Source organism: Doryrhamphus excisus, chromosome 2, assembly GCF_030265055.1.
Source record: "Doryrhamphus excisus isolate RoL2022-K1 chromosome 2, RoL_Dexc_1.0, whole genome shotgun sequence".
NCBI lineage: Eukaryota > Metazoa > Chordata > Actinopteri > Syngnathiformes > Syngnathidae > Doryrhamphus > Doryrhamphus excisus.
The window spans coordinates 19397146-19418494 of NC_080467.1; the positions used below are offsets into that span (position 1 = coordinate 19397146).

At 44.6% G+C, this 21349-nt stretch overlaps 2 protein-coding genes across 3 annotated transcripts in view; both read left to right on the forward strand.

The window, feature by feature from the left end:
• The first annotated feature begins 182 nt into the window (after positions 1 to 182).
• Positions 183 to 4992, forward strand: LOC131109428 (dynein axonemal intermediate chain 2-like). The gene is made up of 11 exons (XM_058061410.1): positions 183 to 620; positions 689 to 810; positions 903 to 1045; positions 1113 to 1226; positions 2236 to 2375; positions 2448 to 2570; positions 2940 to 3163; positions 3356 to 3491; positions 3578 to 3724; positions 4308 to 4538; positions 4613 to 4992. Exons 1-11 carry the CDS (start codon positions 276 to 278, stop codon positions 4622 to 4624), a joined length of 1737 nt encoding a protein of 578 aa, XP_057917393.1. The 5' UTR covers positions 183 to 275; the 3' UTR covers positions 4625 to 4992.
• Positions 4993 to 5264: 272 nt separating this feature from the next.
• LOC131109421 (matrix metalloproteinase-17-like) overlaps positions 5265 to 21349 on the forward strand; it is an 82951-nt gene continuing 66866 nt past the window's right edge. The window contains exon 1 of one of the 2 annotated variants that reach the window (XM_058061387.1): positions 5265 to 5328. Coding sequence is in view for 1 of the 2 variants with exons in the window: in XM_058061396.1 (XP_057917379.1) it covers positions 5299 to 5328 (30 nt within the window). In the remaining variant the exon portion in view is untranslated. The remainder of the gene's footprint in view (positions 5329 to 21349) is intronic. The other variant, XM_058061396.1, reaches the window with a different exon arrangement.

Below are 21349 nucleotides of genomic sequence, written 5' to 3' on the forward strand. Positions count from 1 at the left end.
GCTTTGAATTGAATTGCAGTTAGCATTTGCATAGCTAGTTTTAGTTTTCACTCGAGACGTTAGTAGAAACAAAAAATATTATTTCAGAGGTGTGCTTCCATCCCGTCCTCATTTTAACAGTAAAAATTCACTCTTGAAAGTTTACTTTACATAAACTGTTGAATGTCGTTGCTACGATACAGTACCCACTTCCGGGTTCAATTCCGTTGCTAGGAGACGGCACCTCCATTGCTTGACCAGTCCTTTTTTGGCTTTTCTCGGGTGATATCAACGCGATGGAGATCGTCCATGAGTACACGAAACCCCGCAGGGACTTTGGCCGTCAGTGCCTCTTCTCCGACAGGTCAGCGGAGCTTCTTGCGGACGTTCCTCCGGATCCGAACCTAGTGCTGCAGTTCATACCGAAAAGCAGCAGGGTCCAGGCGCTCCAGTGCTCCCGTGACATGTCCGAACACCAGGTGAACACAGAGAGGTTTGAATCGGAGAGCTGTGGAATAAACCATGTGGAAGGGGGGTGGCCCAAAGACATCAACCCACAAGAGATGGAACAAACTATTCGCTTCAGGAAGAAAGTAGAGAAGGATGAGGGCTACTTGACCAGCATCATGCAGCTGGGCGGCGTAAGATCTTAATTCATTTTGTCTCTCCTTGCTATATGCAGTGCTGAAATGATCTCTGTATGGCCCAGGTTATAGGACACTGTGTTGGACAGAACAATGCAGTGGACATCTATCAGGAGTACTTTGAGAATGACGATCTGGAGAATGAAATTCAGGAACCACCATCTGCTAAAACCATCAACGTGTTCAGGTATCTGAGAGACATCTTTCTTCTCGGACTTTCCGGACCTCAAACTACCACCAGTAGATTAGACAGACCCGTAACCGTGACAGTTTCAACAGGGATCCAAACCAGGTGATGCGTACCGTCAGCTGTTTGTCATGGCACCCTGATGGAGGCCGGAAGCTGGCGGCTGCTTACTCGTGTCTGGACTTCCAGAAAGCTTCGGCGGACATGAGCACGGATGCGTACATCTGGGATATCGGTGCGTATGCTACTCATAGAAAAAGGCAAAAAGACTGTGTTCATATGTGATGTTTTTTTTCTTTTAGAGAATCCCAACAAACCTGAGATGACCCTGAAGCCAGCATCTCCACTCGTCTGTCTGGACTACAACCCCAAAGACTCACACACTCTAGTGGGCGGGAGCTACAATGGACAGATCGGTGGGTTCAGCTACAAATTAAATATTTTTTATGTTTCAGTAATATGTACTTAAATCCGAGGCACTGTATATGTCTTAATAAGTATGTCTTAATGTCTTGTTTTATGTCTTAAGTAAAATAATCCACCAAAATTACAAAACACTATTTGAACATAGTACCTTTATGGACTTTGCATGTTCTCGCTCGTCTTAAAAACATATACACTACCGCTCAAAAGTTTGGGATCACTCGCAAATGTCTTTGTTTTCAAAGAAAAACATTTTTATCCATTTCACAAACAATTAAAGTTAATCAGATGATCTTCAAAGAAGGATCTACATTTTTGCATAGAGGCTACTATCAACAACTGTCAGTCCTCTGCATCAATCTCCTGGTATGGCTCCTAATCCAAGTTCACCATTTTATAAGGCTAATAGATTATTAGAAGACCCATCTAAAAATCTAAACTAAAACTAAAATCTCTTACCATGCTGTTAACTACTCCCTTCAGAGAGCAGCACAAACTGGGTCCAACAAGGATAGAAAAATGATGCACAACTGTGCAAGAAGACAAATATCTGAGAGTGTGTAGTTTAAGACAAAGATCGTCACCTGGCAGCTGTACTAAATAGTACCCGTCAAACACCAGGGTCAGTATCAACAGTGAAGTGGCAACTTCAGGATGCTGGACTTCATGGCAGGATTGCCAAGACAAAAAAACATATCTCAGACTGGCGTGATCCCAAACTTTTGAGCGGTAGTGTACATATGAACGCTTAATTCTCCTGTTTTGAGGAATGGGCCCCTAAGTGATGGGTGACACCCTGTATTTTCTTACCAATACAAGTAAAACTGAGCCTAACATCACCGATACCAATACTGTTATCGACTCTTTGGCCGATATCAGCTGTCAAATCAAACACTAATTATTCATTTTAGGATAAACTAAAAGGTATTCAAAATGAAATGATACTACAATAATGATAACAATCATGCAGTGATTTCTGACAAACGTTAATACTGTTTTCAGTGTTCTGGGACACCCGTAAAGGAAGCCATCCAACTGATGTTTCCTCTCTGGAGCAGAGTCACAGAGACCCTGTCTATAAAACCATATGGTTACAATCCAAGACCGGGACAGAAGCCTTCTCTGCCTCCACGGATGGACAGGTCAGTATGTCAGTTTAAACCCAACCTCAGCTGCAATCTGACTGACTAACTGAACCTCGTCTTTTATGGTAGGTTCTATGGTGGGACGTCCGCAAGCTGAGCGAGCCCACAGAGAAACTGGTTCTGGACCTAGGTCGAGAAGGGAACCTGGACCGGGCCTTAGGAGGCATCTCTCTGGAGTTTGAATCTACCATGGTGTGTTTCTGTCCTTTGAGCTTTTAAAATGTCATGTCTTTAGTTGCAACATAAGGAGGCAGGTAGGTCACTGGATGCATCCTGTCTCCTTGGAGACCACCACATAAATCATTCATTTTGTGTACTGCTTATCCTCTTCACGGCCATGGGTGGGCTAGAGCCCACAAAACAAACAACCATTCACAATGTGGAGTCTCCAATTAGCCTATCATGCATGCTTTTAGAGAACATGCAAACTCCGAGGAAAACAACAATATGGTCCACAACTCTTTTTTTGCTAATATTTGGACGTTATCTCAGCTTAAGTTAATGTAGGCGCATCTCAGGATAGCAAACTGTCCCTTAAAGTGTCTTTGTGTGTGACTCTAGCCGACCAAGTTCATGGTGGGGACCGAGCAGGGCATTGTTGTGTCCTGCAACAGGAAGGCAAAGACTCCAGCTGAGAAGATCGTCTGTACCTATGACGGTCACCATGGACCTGTCTACGCTCTACAGAGAAACCCTTTCTTCCCCAAAAACTTCCTCACCGTTGGGGACTGGAGGGCTCGCATCTGGTCCGAGGACATCAAGGAGTCATCCATCATGTGGACCAAGTACAAAATCCGTCTTTTCTGTTTGTTAGTTATGGCTGTGAATATTGCGTGGATGTTATTTGCAAATGATAAGCATGTTAAAGAACATTTGTTTTTCCTCACTGTATTCTGGCTTCATAATCGCCATCTTTTTGTGTTCTTACATCATTCTTGTCTTGGCTTAGTCATGTCCACTGTTTTTGGCTTGATCAGGTACCAGATGTCGTACCTGACAGATGCCTGCTGGAGTCCAGTGAGACCCTCTGTCTTCTTCACCGTGAAGACGGATGGCGTGCTGGACGTCTGGGATGTCTTGTTCAAGCAGAACGACCCCACGCTGAGTGTCAAAGTACCCGGATTTCTCTTGCGTTGCTTTTAAAGTGTCCTGACAGCCTCAGCCCTGCTGGGATTCAACCCTTGTGTTGTGTTGTTCAGGTGTGTGACCAAGCTCTGTACAGCTTGCGGGTCCATGAGAATGGACGTCTGCTGGCTTGTGGCTCTCAGCAGGGCGCCGCTACAATAATGGAGATCTGCTCAGGACTGTCCTGCCTCCAGAAGAACGAGAAAAGCCTCATGGCTGAGGTGAGACTCCAAATTAGAAACAGCAAACTTCACGCTCCTGCGACTTCAACCATCTACAATAACTTTTTCAACCAGAAAAATGCTTTCTGTGAATTTTGAGCTTCTCTACAACCTTTACTTGTCCCATCACTTCATTACACAACGCTATAATACTTATGTTTATTTATATTATGCAAGGTGGCAGTTAAAGCTATGCTTAAAGTGTATAAAAAAGCTGTTTTTTTCTTTCTTTTTTAGTTGGGAACTAATATTTTCCCAAAACTTACCAATGTTCTACTGCTGATTATTAGAGAATAGAAAAAGGTAGAAACAAACTTTTTTTTCTGATGGAAATTTGGAGTCTAACCTTTATTTTGGTAGGTTCTGTGTTTATATAGCAATGCAACACAATATTTTGTGTGCCTTGAAAGGTCAGTCAAAAGTGTCTAAAATGGCTGGTGGAGGCTGAAGGGCTTGTCTTCTGAAAAATGGCTAGGATTGAATCGATTAAGTTTTTACTTTTACTTTTCCGTGGCACCTTTACCGCTCATCTTATCTTAGACCCAGAAAAAGATTCCATGAAAAGATACTTTTCTCTGCACAGATGTTAGAGCGTGAGGCAAAGCGTGAGAAGATCCTGGAGGCTCGTCAGAAGGAGATGCGATTGAAGGAGAGGAGTCGTTCCGAGCAGAGCCGCGAAGATGAGGCGAGCCGAGACGCGGCGGACCGAGAGGAAACACCGGAGCAGCTGATTGCCAAAGCTGAGCAAGACTTCTTTGCTATGGTGGAGGCTGAGAAGAGACGGCGGAAGGAAAGGGAGGAAGAAAAGCAACAGGTTTAATGCAAAATATACATATTTTTGTCACCATCATTTCATTTGGTTGATTTTGCATTATCTTCCTATTTTAGATCAGCTCATAGATGGCAGTCAAAGAGAGTCCAAAGGCCAATGGGAGAACTGTAAACATGTCAGCTTTGCTGAGAAATTTACTTCTATCTTTTCTGATATTGTCTATTGTCTATTATTGTCCAATATGAATACCATTTTTTAATTGTTGACATTAATCAGTGTAGGTTTTCATCCTTGTGATTAACTATACATGGGCTTGTTATGTAAAAGGTAGTTAGTTTTGACATATACATATCATGAATATATGATTTAATTTGTATATTTTTGTACTGTTTAAATTAAGTGAATTGACACCACTTGTACAGTGTATAATGTAGACAGGCTACAGGACCAGCATACACCCGGGTGGACCTGGGCCTTCTTCCTGTTCCTTATGTGCTTCCCTGTGAATAAAGCATGTTAACCTGAACCAAGGTGAAGTTACATTCTAGTCAAGGTAGCTGTGGGTGATACTGCACATTTGTGTATTGATCCGTCCAATATTGCTCATACAATACTTCTTACTTGGACATTTAAAAGCTCATTAAGTGATTTTGCCTTTAATTTGCTTATCATGGCTGGATAATCAGGACATAACACAAGATAGTGACACAAACCTGGCTATCTCCACATCTATATTTGGATCCTTCCGCCCCCTTGAGGTCTTGGTGCCATTGAACGTCACGTCACTGGGGCTTCCACAGCAATGATACTACAACACGTTTATGTTAATCAGGTAAGCTGTAATGTCTCCTCAAAATTGTTAGTTATACTAGTGAATTAATATTTACAATTAATAGTGCACGTAACTTGGTTAGGTTTTTTTTAACTTGGTTAAGTGGCTGATACACGCAATGAATGCGTTCCCTTTTTAAATGAATGTCCCACTACAATAGCCCCACTTTGCAAAAGTCTTTAGCTATGGGATGTGTGTAAGCGTTCGTCGATAGGTTTGGGGCTCCAGCGTATTGAATTTTTGTGTCATTTGTTGTAGATATAGGCGTTTGGAAATAATTGCGAAAGTCATCCGATCCGCCATAGTTGTTATTGTCACGTGCTGTCAAATCCACGCAGCCATTGGTAGATGATGGCGTCTTGTCAAACTACCTTGATAGGGTGGGGCGATACTGCCAAAGTTGGTGTGGATCTCATATCAAGTAATTACAGATTCATTTTTGCCAATACCGATAGCTTATTTGTGAACAATAAAACAATATGAAACACTGTCATGATACTAACAAATTAGTCAAAATATTCCCTTATATCACATCCAGTTGTTGAATGCTTTGTCACATTAGCTATGTGGGAATATTTCATAAAAACAAATCTCCTCTGTTGGCATGTCTCACAAAAAAAGAGATTGAATTTGTTACATTTCTTTAGACATTTGTTTAATTATAATAATAAAATAACAATAAAGGGATGCTCTGCCGTGCCTTGGATTTTGGGGTGCATAGAACCCTATTCTTGGTAACCTTAGTACAAACTATATCAACCATGACATAAATAAGATAAAGCACTATGGAACTGCAGACCTCCTTTGTTACCTGTGTGAATTCCAATTTGAGAGTGTGCAGTTTAATTGAAGGCGCTTTGAGTCTGTTCCAATCCTTTTGGGATGAATGCCATGTTGCTGTAGACAGCGTTGCAGCAAAGCTTTGACATTCTACTAGTTAACAGACAGCAGTAGAGACCTCTGGGCCGTGACACACATTGGCAGCCATACAAACTGTCTCACATGGACAATATCCTCATCCCGCTACATCAAATGCCTGCACTGAGGTCTAACCCAGGGAGAATATATTGAGGAAAGAAGTGACAAATGTGATTTATTGTGTTGATGATGTTCCTTTTCGTCTGTTGGCACCCGAACAAAAAATAAAATTGAGAATTCGTCCAATAAAAAAAAAGAAAATCTAATGATTAATGTTGGGCATCATCATGACATTTTCACTGACTCATTTTTTCAGAGCACGGATTGTTTTGTGCAGCTTCCAATGATTGTGTTGATAATGAAAAAGCATTCTGACAGACATATTGTGCCCGTGGAAACTATATCACAAAATGCACATTCTAGTTACTGTAGTGGCTATTTGTCCTACAAAATAAACTTAACTTAAACTATAATCAAAAGGCCAGTGATGCACCACGGGTTGGGTTTCACGCAGGCAAAAGAGTCATTGTCCATACAACCTTGTTCCGTTTCTTCTTATTTCTTTTATTACCAAGCAAGCAAACAAAAAAGGAACAAAGGCATTGTCTCCTGTTGCCTCTCTTGCTCTGGTACAAAAACCTGTCATGATCCATTCTCCCCATGCTATTTTCCTCCTGGTGAGTCTCTCCCTCTGTTTTGCCTGGCCAGCCAACCCCACACCCAGCTCCCTCCAACACACACTCTGCACACCTGCAGCCAATGATTACCTGCCCTGCCTGCTCTACATAAGCCTCCCCCACTCAGTGCCTCTTGTCGGATCGTCTGCAAGCCTGCACGAAGCTCTGCTCTCTGTTTCAGCCCACAGCTCGACTCTGACTCCAGAACCAGAACCTGACCTGCCCTGACCACGATCTCCGCCTGACCCCTGCCGGTACCTTTGCCTTGTCCTGACCACCTGCCACAACGACCTGACCTGCCCTGACCCCGATCTCCGCCTGACCCCTGCCTGTGCCTCTGCCGAATAAAGACTCGTTCCTGATCTCTGCTGGAGCTTCAATAAACATCTTGAACTGTGACGCTCGTGTGGTCCTCGTTCTGTCTGATCCCTGACAGTACGATCCGACCAACATGGACCCAGCGCGCAGTTCTCCCAGCAGAGGACCCGAAACACCCTCCGCTATGCAACGCCTGGAATCCACTGAGGGAAAGGTGAGCCGCATGGCTGCTGACATGTCCTCTCTGCTTCAGCTCAGCCAGCAACAACAGCAGCAGATTCAGCAACAGCAACAGCAATTGGCTGAGATCGCTAATCTGCTCTCCAACCAGCCACCGCCCGCTGCACCTACCCCACATCAGTCTGATCCGAACATGTCTGATTCTGTTCCCTTCTTCACCACCACTGCTCCAGAACCCAAGGTCGGCAACCCTGAACGCTTTGATGGTGATCCTGCACAGGTTCGGGCATTCCTTACCAGCTGTCGACTGCAGTTTGCTCTGCAACCTAGAACCTTCGCTACGGAGGGAGCGAGGGTGGGTTTTGCAATCACCCATCTGACTGGCCGTGCACGACTCTGGGGAACGGCTGAATTTGAACGCCAGACAGCTGTGTGCTCTTCCTTCAACCTGTTCGCTGAGGAGATGCTGAAGGTCTTTGACTTGGGATCGTCTACAGATGAAGCATCACAGGCTCTGATGACGATCCGTCAAGGTCGAAGGTCAGTGGCAGACTACTCAATCGACTTCCGAACCCTGGCGAGACGCAGTTCTTGGAATATGGAGGCCTTGGTGGATGTCTTCCTCCATAGCCTGGCAGACTACTTGAAGGACGAGCTGGTTTCCCATGATCGACCTTCCACCCTGGATGAAGCAATCGCCCTAGCTGTCCGCATTGACCGCAGGATCCAGACCCGCCGTCAAGAGAGGGGGCGCCAGACTCTTCGTGATCGCCGATCTCTGACCACGCACTCAACCTCTGCGTCTGCTGATCACGTTGAACCCATGGAGATCGGTCGTGCCTCGCTCTCTCCCGAAGAGCGCCAACATCGCTTCGAATTCAACCTGTGCCTGTACTGCGGAGGAGAAGGGCATCGTGTCGCCACTTGTCCAGTAAAAGACGGGGCTCACCGGAAGTAGGAGGGGTCCGGCTGAGCCCAACAAACCTGCAATCCTCCAACTTCAGTAAACCTCTTTTCAAAGTTTCTCTTCACTCTCCCAATGTAACCAACACCCTGTCCGCTCTGATAGACTCTGGTGCTGAAGCTAACCTGATGGACACTGATTTAGCTTGCCAGTTGGGAGTTGAGAGTCGCCCCTTACCCGAACCCATTCCCGTCCGCGCTCTGGATGGCCATCTTCTGGGCACCATCACCAGTATCACCTCACCCATTTCCATGATGATCTCAGGCAACCACCGTGAGACAATCAGCTTCCACCTACTTCGCTCACCTAATCAACCTCTCATCCTAGGCTCCCCTTGGCTCCGCCTGCACAATCCACACCTTGATTGGGTCTCTGGAACCATCAAGGAATGGGGTGAGAGATGCTATCAGACCTGTTTACACTCTGCCTCTCTGCACCGCTGCCCAGTCCCACCTGCTTCCGCTATTGACGTTTCTAACGTTCCTGAGTGCTATCACGACCTACGCGAGGTTTTTAACAAATCCAAAGCCATGTCCCTGCCACCACACCGTCCCTATGACTGTTCCATTGACCTCCTCCCAGGTACCACCCCACCCAAGGGCCGTCTGTACTCTTTGTCTGCCCCTGAACGAAAGGCTATGGACGATTACATTAGTAACTCCTTGTCCGCTGGGATCATTCGCCCTTCTTCCTCTCCAGCCGGTGCCGGATTCTTCTTCGTGGGGAAGAAAGATGGCTCACTTCGACCCTGCATCGATTACCGTGGACTGAATGACATCACAGTCAAGAACCGGTACCCTTTGCCTCTTTTGACCTCTGCTTTTGAGCTACTCCAGGGAGCCACCATCTTCACAAAATTGGATCTCAGGAACGCCTACCACCTTGTCCGAGTCCGAGAGGGGGATGAATGGAAGACGGCCTTCAACACCCCATCCGGCCACTATGAGTACCTGGTCATGCCATTTGGCCTCACCAACGCTCCAGCTGTGTTCCAGGCCCTGGTGAATGACGTGTTGCGAGACATGCTGAATAAGTTTGTTTTCGTTTACCTGGATGATATTTTGATTTTTTCCAAGGATATGTCCGAACACATCTGCCATGTCCAGCGGGTCCTCCGCCGCCTCCTGGAGAACTCCCTCTATGTCAAGGCGGAGAAATGCGAGTTTCACGTTAAGTCAGCAACCTTCCTGGGGTTCATCGTGGCAGATGGCAGTATCCAGATGGACCCAGCGAAGGTCTCGGCGGTGGCAGACTGGCCTGTTCCGGAGAACAGAAAGAAGTTGCAGCAGTTTCTGGGGTTCGCCAACTTCTATCGGAGATTCATCCGGAACTACAGCACAGTCGCTGCTCCTTTGACTGCGCTGACCAGTACCAAGCAGCCCTTCGCTTGGACCCCAGAGGCTGACAAGGCCTTTGCCACCCTGAAGGACCGGTTCACCTCAGCTCCCATCCTCCAGATGCCGGATGCTGACCGACAATTCGTCGTGGAGGTGGATGCGTCTGATGTAGGAGTCGGGGCTGTCCTCTCTCAACGGGCAGGTGAGGACAATAAATTACATCCTTGTGCGTTCTTTTCCCGTCGACTGTCCCCTGCAGAACGCAATTATGACATTGGCAACCGTGAGCTGCTAGCGGTCAAGCTAGCCTTGGAGGAGTGGCGCCACTGGCTGGAGGGAACCACAGTCCCGTTCCTGGTATGGACCGATCACAAAAATCTGGAGTACATCCGCTCTGCTAAACGCCTGAACCCAAGGCAGTCCCGCTGGGCTTTATTCTTCACCCGTTTTAACTTCACTCTGTCATATCGTCCTGGTTCACGTAACACCAAGCCAGATGCTCTTTCCCGCCAGTTCCAGATTGATGACACACATTCCACAGAGCCTGCCCCAATCCTGCCTGATCCCTGCATGGTAGCAGTCCTGACCTGGGAGGTGGAGGAACAGGTTCGACGGGCCCTCCAGGATCAGCCCGGTCCTAGTGCGTGCCCTGACGGCCTGCTCTTTGTCCCGGAGAATCTTCGATCCCAGGTCATACAATGGGGTCATGACTCCCGTTTTGCCTGCCACCCTGGCTCCGCTCGCACCAACCATCTCCTCGCTCAGCGCTTCTGGTGGCCTTCTATGAAGAGGGATGTCAAGGAATTTGTGCGAGCGTGTCCAACCTGCAACCAAAACAAGTCCACCAACCAGCCTCCTGCCGGACTACTCCAGCCTCTGCCTGTGCCCACTCGTCCCTGGTCCCATGTCTCTTTGGATTTTGTCACAGGCCTGCCTGCATCTAACGGTATGACAGTCATCCTTACAGTTGTTGACAGATTCAGTAAAATGGCACATTTCATTCCGCTACCTAAATTACCATCTGCCAAAGAGACTGCACAGTTGGTCATCGACCATGTTTTTCGCATTCATGGATTGCCAAGAGACGTTGTCTCAGACCGAGGGCCACAATTCACCTCCACTTTCTGGAAGGAGTTCTGCCATCTCCTAGGAGCTACTGTGAGCCTAACCTCTGGTTTCCACCCCCAATCTAACGGCCAATCTGAGAGAGCTAATCAGGAGCTAGGAAAAGCACTGAGGTGCATGGCCTCTCGCAAACCTCAAGCCTGGACACAACAGTTGACGTGGATCGAATATGCCCATAACTCCCTCATCTCTTCTGCTACTGGCATGTCACCCTTCATGTGTGTCTATGGCTACCAGCCACCTGTGTTTTCCAGTCAGGAAGAAGAGGCCACCTGTCCATCTGCCCAGGCCAATGCACGCAGATGCCGCCGAACCTGGTCCCGAGCCCGTGCTACACTCCTCAAGTCGGTCACCAGCTATACCACCAGTGCCAACCGCAGGAGAGCCCCAGCACCAACATACCGGGTTGGCCAGAAGGTGTGGCTGATGGCCAAGGATCTGCCTCTTCGGGTGGAGTCGAAGAAGCTGGCTCCTCGCTACCTTGGTCCCTTCCCCATCCAAAGGGTCATCAGTCCATCGGCAGTCCGACTTCAACTTCCCCGATCCATGAAGGTACACCCAACTTTCCATGTTTCTAAAGTGAAACCTTTCCAGGAGAGTCCACTGGTCCGCCCGACACCTGCTCCCCCTCCTCCTCGTCTCATCAATGGAGATCCTGTCTACACCGTCCGGCGCTTGCTCCGCTCCAGACGATGGGGTCGAGGCATTCACTACCGCGTCGATTGGGAGGGCTACGGTCCAGAGGAGAGGAGCTGGGTGCCATCGAACAGGATCCTGGACCGAACTCTCATTAGAGAATTCCATCAGCAGCATCCTGACCAGCCTGCCGTTCGACGGGGCCGCCCACCTCGCCAGGCCACCCAGCCAAGACCACCTGAACCCCAATAGTCTGCAGCCGACTCTGACCTGTCAGAGGAATTCTAGCGCACCACCAGCTTTGGGGACTTCAGGAGCCGTCCCTTGAGGGGGGGGTTCTGTCATGATCCATTCTCCCCATGCTATTTTCCTCCTGGTGAGTCTCTCCCTCTGTTTTGCCTGGCCAGCCAACCCCACACCCAGCTCCCTCCAACACACACTCTGCACACCTGCAGCCAATGATTACCTGCCCTGCCTGCTCTACATAAGCCTCCCCCACTCAGTGCCTCTTGTCGGATCGTCTGCAAGCCTGCACGAAGCTCTGCTCTCTGTTTCAGCCCACAGCTCGACTCTGACTCCAGAACCAGAACCTGACCTGCCCTGACCACGATCTCCGCCTGACCCCTGCCGGTACCTTTGCCTTGTCCTGACCACCTGCCACAACGACCTGACCTGCCCTGACCCCGATCTCCGCCTGACCCCTGCCTGTGCCTCTGCCGAATAAAGACTCGTTCCTGATCTCTGCTGGAGCTTCAATAAACATCTTGAACTGTGACGCTCGTGTGGTCCTCGTTCTGTCTGATCCCTGACAAAAACCATTGGCCCACCCCGGTGCATGCTGGTCCTGTGAGCACTGCCTACATAAATAGATTTCAGGTGCCCATGGTGTTAACCAATGAAATAAACCCACAAATAAACTACTAATTAACCCCAACAAAATATCATAAATAAACAAATAAATAACTAAAAAGGAAATATTATCAAGTGATCCAAACAAAACAAAAAAATCAACAGATATTAGAAACCTAGGAACACACTACTAAATAGCTCCTACAGTTACGTATAATTTGCCTTTTTAACGTATTTAACGTAGTTAACGTTCATTCATTCATTCATTTTCTACCGCTTATCTTCACAAGGGTCGCGGGGGTGCTGCACCCTATCCCAGCTGTCTTCGGGCGAGAGGCGGGGTACACACTGGACTGGTGGCCAGCCAATCACAGGGCACATATAGACAAACAACCATTCACACTCACATAACGTAGTTAATGTAGTTAACATAAATCTACTGCTACTATGTGTGTGATTAACAATTAAGTATACTTACAACTCTTATTTCCAAATGCCCACAAGGCATGCTGAGTAGTCTAGCTGCAACAATATAACAATGTAATAATATCAAATATCAATAAAAATAATATTTTCCATGTGCGATGTTTGGATGGCTTCTTTGTCCAAGCTACAGATTGCATTCGAGTGCCACAATAGCACTGCAAGTCGTGTTGCCGGTTACAGTTTCAAAAAGTTGGAAAAAAAGGAATTTGGAAATGCCCGGTGTGTCGGATCAAGAGGCCTGCCCAAGCTGATGCGTCTAGTCATTATTATTATCTGCATTAAAACAGGTATACGGAACATTCATTGTTCCATCCCATTAAGAATGCTTGAAAAACTAACTTGATAAAATAATAATGTTAATTGTTTTTAATGGCCGTCCCTTGTGCTGACTCAGCACAATGTCCAATGAAGAGTGACTGGGAGTCAATCTGCACACTGATAATGATGTAGGCTCCTGCTCATCACGCTTGTACGCATCTTGCAGCACCATTTAATGAGAGCAGATAGTGGCTAATTAAAGTCACTTAGGAGGAGACACTTGAAACCAAGTGTGAAGCCTGAGGGATGTTGCAATATCTACACCTTTTTTAGATTGCAGAACAAAAGATATTTCATTCATCTCAAACCTAGGGCATTTTGCCAGTACCAAATGCACACTAATATTATTTATGCATATTTCATCGCAATTCATTAACCTTTCTCCTGGAAAAAAAAAGACAAATCAATAGAGCATTTGAAATGACAACACAGTCATTATAAAACGCACCGCTATCAGCTCAAAAGGAACATTCTTATGGAAATAATGGTAAATGTCAGAGTTGTTTTTTCGATTAAAACTATTTGCTGAAGTTACCATGTTTTGGCAACTTAATATTGCTCTTTTTTCCAGCCATATGGGATCTCATTAATATACAGTGCATCCGGAAAGTATTCATAGCGCTTCAGGGATGCGTGTCCTTCTGGAAGGGTCTCCTCTCTCCACATAGGCGTGCTTCTCAAACGGTCGGGCGCACCCCCCGGGAGCAGAGGGGACTTTTAGGAGGCCTGCTAGTGCACCGTGGCAGAGGCAGAAATTTTTCGAAATTCACAGCCTCCACTGGCCACCATGGAGCTCCATCACTGCTTTTGAGCAGTTTTTGAGCAATTAATAGCTGAGCAGTGTGCCGAGGACGTGTGCCGAGGCACAAGGTTTTGGGGCTGTCGTTTGGCAACTCAAAGTGTCCGCTCCCTCTACAGATTGTCTACAAGTTTGGAAATATCGGATGCATACTCGCCTGATGAATTAGTGGTTTTCACTGGAAAACGAAGTATATTTTTGGAACATTGCTATAGCTGTAGTGCACAGACCTCACAGCTAGGAGACCTGAGTTCAATCCCACCCTCAGTCATCTCTGTATGGAGTTTGCATGTTCTCTCCGTGCATGCATGGGTTTTCTCCGGGTACTCCGGTTTCCTCCCACATTCCAAAAACATGCTAGGTTAATTGGCCACTCCAAATTGTCCATAGGTATGAATGCGAGTGTGAATGGTTGTTTGTCTATATGTGCCGTGTGATTGGCTGGCGACCAGTCCAGGGTTTACCCCACCTCTCGCCTAAAGACAGCTGGGATAGGCTCCAGCACCCCTTGCGACCCTTGTGAGGATAAGCGGCAGAAAATGAATGAATGAATACTATAGCTGTTAATTGCCATCAAGTCAGGGCACAGTGTTCCAACCATGATGTTTTATGTTCAAAGTAATGCACTAACAGGGATTCTCATGTGCGTCATAACTGTGTGTCTGTTCATGGAATTGGCCACATTTCCAAAAGAGCACCAATTGACTTTTGATTGGTATTAGTCAAAACTAGATAATGCGGCTTGTTATGTTCTCTTAGCCGCCACAATTCCTCCTCAGGGACCTCTTGCCTGACATAATAGTCTCAGTTTTAGAGGGAGCAGTGATAACATTTAAAGCAAAGCAGATGTGATTCAAATCTCTTTTAGTACTGCGTGGTGCCCTGCAGACAACATGCAGAGGGAGTGCGATTGCCATCTTCCAAGGTGTCAGATTATTGCTGTTGTTGCAATTAATCATTGTTGGCCAAACCAGTGCAGACGGAGGGTAGAGTCTAATTGTGGTTACGTACGTCGGTAAACACAACACTCGCTCGGTAAACACAACACTCGCTCATTCAGCAGAGCATGAAAATATGTGAAAAAACACACTGGCTTTTCCTCTCTATGGAAGGACAGCACTGGCAAGCATCTTCCAGATCATGCACAGCTCCGCCCCCTTTCAACGTTACTGGCATGACAAGGGGATCCCATCATGATCTGGGTGCTTTTTCCATCAATGGCACAACGGAATCTTCAGGTTGTGCAGGGGAGTAAAGTGGCATCTGTGATGCCTTCATATCCTCGTCTGTGTGGTAATAACTGTGTTTTTTAACAGGACTACACATCCTGTTCCATGTTCCCCTGATCTAAATTGAATTCAGAACATTTGCGGATGGATGGCAAGGGAAGTTCCCGACAATGGATGCCCTCCATGAAGCCATCTTTCCCACCTGGAGCAACATTCCGACTGATTTTCCTGCTAATGTTATGTCCCACTCTGACAAACAAGCAACAGTATCTTTGGCACTCATCAAAGCTCATTGTCAGGCAGCCTTTGTATTGTCCAAGCTCTCAATAATTCATTCAGTAGGTTAACTAATTCCTCTTCAACTCCCTGCCATCCCTCCACTTTTGCGCTTGTTTAAATATAAATTATGCTCCTGGAAAAAAACAAGCACATGAAAGTGATTCATTATTTCCAATCCTTGATGATCTCAACACACACAGCCAATCTACTGACTTTTTTTCTGCGATATACTTAATTTAAAACAAAGTTGCATTGGTGTTTACATAAAATACGAGATCTTGATTCGAGCCTTTTTTTAATGCATATTGGAGTTTCCTGTCAAGGCCAACAGGCAGAAGTGTGTCTGGAATGAATTGTGCAAATTCATGCACAGCAACAGATTGAATCCTAGATTGAAGCAGACGGAATCTTGTCAAAGCGTTGTAAATCAGTTCAATCTGATATATTCTGCCCTACTTCCCATGTAACACTGGGAAATCAATTTCCAAGTCAAACTATCGTTTTGAAGTGTTTCCTTTATTTCTTTAGAAATGTGCATTTAAAAAAGTAACCAAACAAAATAACATATACTACAGTAGAGATGCATGGAAAGTGTGTAATAGAAATAAATCCACTACTTGTTCCCCTTGTGTGTCATACTGAAAGTGGGATTAGGGTTGGGTATTGTTTACATAGAAACTGATACTGTTGCTTGTGAACCCCTGACATAGCATATTAAATGGAACCTCAGTTTTTGTATCATTCAGTTTTTTCCGAAAATGTCTTGGTTTTTGTACGGCTAAACATTATGTTGGATCCCAGTCCTAACTGGGAATTCAAGCAAAGCTTCTACACATTGATGACCCAGTCTCTGTGAAGAATGGATAGTGGTTCTTTTAGAATTGGGACACTATAGACAGATCATAATTTTCATTGTGTGTCCAACTCCATGTCTGTCTCCTTTCTTCTGGAGCATGATCTATCGAGCACGATGCTCCCAGTGCTGCCATTGTGGTAGTTCAGGTGATGAGGTGTTCAAGCGCATACTAGAATCAGCTTTCAGTCTGTTTGCTTTGTTTTTTGATGACGGCTGCAAAATAACCCGCAGTAAAGTTGCAATTTCATACTGCTGTGGGGCTTTGTGGAGTCACTACAGTATGTCATAAAGCACTGTTTCATGCACGTGTGTGATAGGTGAATTCAAAACACAAGTCGGAGAAGGGTACTAAGGTGTCGTCCATGTGGATCTCTCTTCCACTCCTCCCACACCGCTCACCGTTTTTTGCAGACGGGTTATCAGTAGAGGTAAGAGTAGTGCTAAATAATAATTTTAATTTTAATTTTAATTTTAATTTTAATTTTAATTTTAATTTTAATTTTAATTTTAATTTTAATTTTAATTTTAATTTTAATTTTAATTTTAATTTTTTTTTCACATATGCAATTGGTCTACATTTAAAGTTATTTGGGGGTGGTTGGTTTGATTTACACCGTTTTCTATTGGAAAAATGATTTCAGTTTTCATAAGATTCGGTTTTAGACAGACCCTTTGGAACTGATTAGTAACAAAAACTGATGTTCCATAGAGACAAACAAGCATTCACACGTAATTCAGTCAAAACCTTTTGCAGGTAAAGTCCATGTTTTTAGAGGCATGTTGAGAAATGACCAACCAGATCCAGCAGATGGACCTACAGGACTGTTGTAGACTCACGTAGCGTTTGAGAGTTGTAATGGAAGACTGGAAAATAGATGTAGGAGAGTCTGGAAAAGCTATTTGCTATTTATGACACGAGTGAGGAGACAGCTCCACACTACAGGTGGAGGTGGAAGACACACATGGGAGGCTGTGACAACTCTATACACTTGACATGTCGGAGAACAGCACGTCATCTGCTACACATGATCCCCTCGGCATCCGCTCACGCAGTCAGGCAGCTATAGCATGTCATTTTCTTGTGTGTCTCTTTTACTGATCCCTCGGGATCTCTGGTCTTTGTTTGGTCTTCATTTTAACCAGTTATTGCTATTCTGGCAGGTAAAACCCCAACGGAATCTAAAGAGTGCTTCATATGTTCTCGCAAATCATTGGTTGTGTTTCAATTCACACACTTTTATTACATTATTAGTTAAAAAATGCACATTTCAGCACATTTTATGTATTGTTTTGCCCAAATTGGGCATTCGGACGCATTCAAAGATGTACAATGGTTGCTCGATGTCAGTAATGTTCCATGAGACACACAAGCACCAGTTTTGATCCCCGGAACATCAGGCTTTTGTTGCAGGTTCGAATGGTCTCACAACATGACAATACACGAACAGCGGAACGTATTAACAGTGTTTTGCCTACTATATTGGGCATTACCATTGTAAAGGTGACTATGGAGGTGCTACTTTATGTGTAGAGAGCTCTAAATTGTATTTAAACATTTATATGCTCTAACTAGCAGACTATCCCACAATAAAGAGGGATTATTGTCTGTTATTTCCAGTGATTTCCAGATATGCCCATAGTGCGGCGCAGTGGTTAGCGCTAGGAGACCGAGTTCGATTCCACCCTCTGCCATGTGTGGAGTTTGCATGTTCTCCCTGTGCATGCGTGGGTTTTCTCTGGGTTCTCCGGTTTCCTCCCACATTCCAAAAACATGCTAGGTTAATTGGCGACTCCAAATTGTCCAAAGGTATGAATGTGAGTGTGAATGGTTGTTTGTCTATATGTGCCCTGTGGTTGGCTGGCCACCAGTCCAGGGTGTACCCCGCCTCTCACCCCAAAAGTCATCTGGGCCAAATGAGAAATATGATGGCTTCATCCTTCTGTAAAGTTGAATGGAAATTGATTGTGTGTTTTTTGTGTAGTTCTGCTAACAAACCAACAAACGGCAATCAAAACAATGCCACTCATCTGCAGGTTTCTGCATTCGGTGGGTGTAATAACCTGAAATTTGTAATCATTTCTTTTTCAAGCATGAAATGCATGAGCGCATGAAACGGGAGTGTCAGCATTTACAGCCAAAGATGTGTCGTTATCACGTCGAGGCAGCAATGTAAGCAAGGACTCAAGAAGTCATCTTGCAAGCACAAATGTTAGGTTTTACGCCAGCTGACACGTTTTCATGTCACGGATTTTAAGGAGATTAAATAATTCATACAGCACATAATCTTGCATTTTGATAAACATTTATTGAAATGGCACATTCTGCAGAATTTCTTCAGTGCGACACTGCCACAAGGCTTCCCTTTTTGTTGTTGTTGTTTTTTTTTTTTTTGGCCTCTTTCTCCTCTCATCCCCTCTCCCAGCTGTCTCCCTTCAACACCTCACCACTTTCCCATGAAAAGCTGTTTTATTTTCCCGCTCTGTGTGTGTGCGTCAGCTGCTCTTTTCCCTGCATTTGCTTTGCTTTTCTGCTTCTTAGCCTTTTCAATAAACAGTCAAAACAGGCAAAGGAGCAATGACAGCTTTCTTGTCATTTGCCATTGGAAGAAGACTTTTCAATTTTGTCTAAATACGTAAATGACTGATGTGTTTTTATTTTTTTAGATATTGCAATATTGTGATGTAGATGAGAATAATTCAAGTTTCTTTTTATATGTTAATAAATTGGATATTTTCCTAGTTTTTGCATGCTCATATCCCACTTTAATGGTCCTTGAACGCGCCATCAAACCTTCTCCCACACAGATAGACTGCTGTATTTTTCCAGTTTTTCTTTCACTTCATATTAGTCGTATGTGGGAATGCATAAAGGTGAGGTTTCGGTGTTATTGAGTGCTAATGTGCATATTTGTTAGGCGACCAACCTCAGGTTAATTCATGCTAACACTGTTAGCACAAACAGAGACGGTATAATCAGGGTCGTCATTGGGTTCTGAGGACAGGGGGGGCTTAGCCCCCTGGAGATTCATTCATATGAATGAATGTAGTAGACATTCAAAAAAATAAAATTAAATTTAAAAAATCCCAAAAAACAAATAACAAACAAGAACTAGGATATCACTTTTGGACAGATTTAGTAGAGATACTCAATTGTTTTAGGCCACCATTAAATGTACACAAGTACACACAATCTACACTGCAAAACCGCTGCTCAAGCTCTGCAACCATTCTGTCCAGTGGACAGTGATCAATGATATAATAATCACTATTATATTATTAATTAGCCTATTATTATTACTATCAACATTATTCTTCTTCTGATTATTACTACTACTACTACTAGTAGTAGTAGTAGTAGTAGTAGTAGGCTAGTATTAGCCTGCTCATGGCTTGCTTATTAGCCTGCTTTTGCCCCATTATATGAAATCTGTCAGAGATTTTGTGGAAAAAAAAAGCAATATATTTTTTTTTTAAATCAGTAAAAAATATCAAATTATTTATGGGGGCTTAAGAACATTTTACAAATAGGCCTGATGACGCCACTGGGTATAATCTCTCTAAAAAAAAAATCCAGGCTGATACTGGTGGATGCTGGGTCTGTATTCATTTTTGTGTTGAAAAAGGGGCGTTGTCTTATATTTGGGGTCTTGAGATGTGGTGCCAAATGACTTCTCCCCAAGGGAGGCAGGGTTTTTCGGTGTTCTGTACTTTTATTCCTAAAAGGCTTTTGTACAGATAAAGCCCAATAAACACGTATTCCCTAATAGATGCCCAACATCTCTGCTGTTTAGTAAACAAACACCCCCAGTAAACACCAAGTAGATATTTTAGTGTAATCCATACAGATACTAAACAGTAACTCTTGCAGGTATTCACTTTTTTTAATACACAGATGCTCACAAAGAAATGTAACAAAGCAAGAGCTCCAGTGATTCTGTCAGTTCTTGGAACAGTACCCATGCATGGACAGGGCGCACAAAGGAAGAGCACAATTCCCCACCGTTCCCCACCGGTAAGGCCAACATGAGAGGCCACTTGATAAAAGGTTTGAATATTTTTGGACTCAGATTCTCCCCACTGTCTGAGATCACAAAAGGCTGTAATCTGTTGGCACTGCTCAGCGTCCATCTGTGAGCATCGTGCCTGGATGTGGAATGACGCACCGGTCAAAAATGTGGTTGTCTCCTGGATTCAGGATTCTTGCTTATTGATGACTTTAACAGCTGTTTGGATTTTGATAAAGTGGAGAAGCAAAAGAGTCAAGATGAGTAGATACAGAAAATGGGATGATGACTATGATGGGCTTTGAGGTCAGGAGGTAGTAGTAGTTAGCAACCCTTTTGTGCTGGCCAATCACTTACTTAAATGCTCATATTTATTGCATAAAATTGTCTATAATCTTCATTTGATAGCGTGTTTTTTGGCTGATTTCAGCTTCCATGTGTTGCCATACGTATGGATGTAATCTGCCCAAGGCCTTCAGAATCAGAGAGTGCTGGCCCATGTCTTGTCAACAGGAGATTGGTGATGCCTGAAAGGCTATGCCAGTGCTATGCCGCTTATCCTCACTAGGGTCTAAGGCAGGGGTGGGCAAACTATGGCCCGGGGGCCACATGCGACACACCAAGTGTTAGAATCTGGCCCGGATCAACTTTTAACATACAAACTGGCAACATGACTTGCAAGTCGGATGTCGTATTTAGTAAATAAAAAAACAACAAAACTGTAAAATTAAATGACATAGTTTGATGTGGTCTGATGTTTCAAGTGCTGCTGAAAACAGAGACTTTTACAGATAAAATTAATAATAATAATACATTTTATTTGTATGGCGCTTTTCAATATACTTTACAGTGAAGAAAAAGAGTTGAGTCAAATAAAAAGTAAAAGTTTGACAAATAATTCAAGGAAAATTATAAGCATTAAATAGTGTGTGTGTGTGTTAAATATATGTTCTGGCCCCCCGGACAATTTTATTTACTCAATGCGGCAGTCAAAATATTTGCCCACCCCTGGTCTAAGGTACACTGGGGAATCAAATCTAGGTCTT

Coding starts and splice junctions, on each gene's coding strand:
- LOC131109428 (XM_058061410.1), top strand. CDS start 276: ATGGAGATCGTCCATGAGTACACGAAACCCCGCAGGGACTTTGGCCGT. Junction 811..902: donor AAAACCATCAACGTGTTCAG/GTATCTGAGAGA, acceptor CAGTTTCAACAG/GGATCCAAACCAGGTGATGC. Junction 2,571..2,939: donor TGGAGTTTGAATCTACCATG/GTGTGTTTCTGT, acceptor GTGTGACTCTAG/CCGACCAAGTTCATGGTGGG.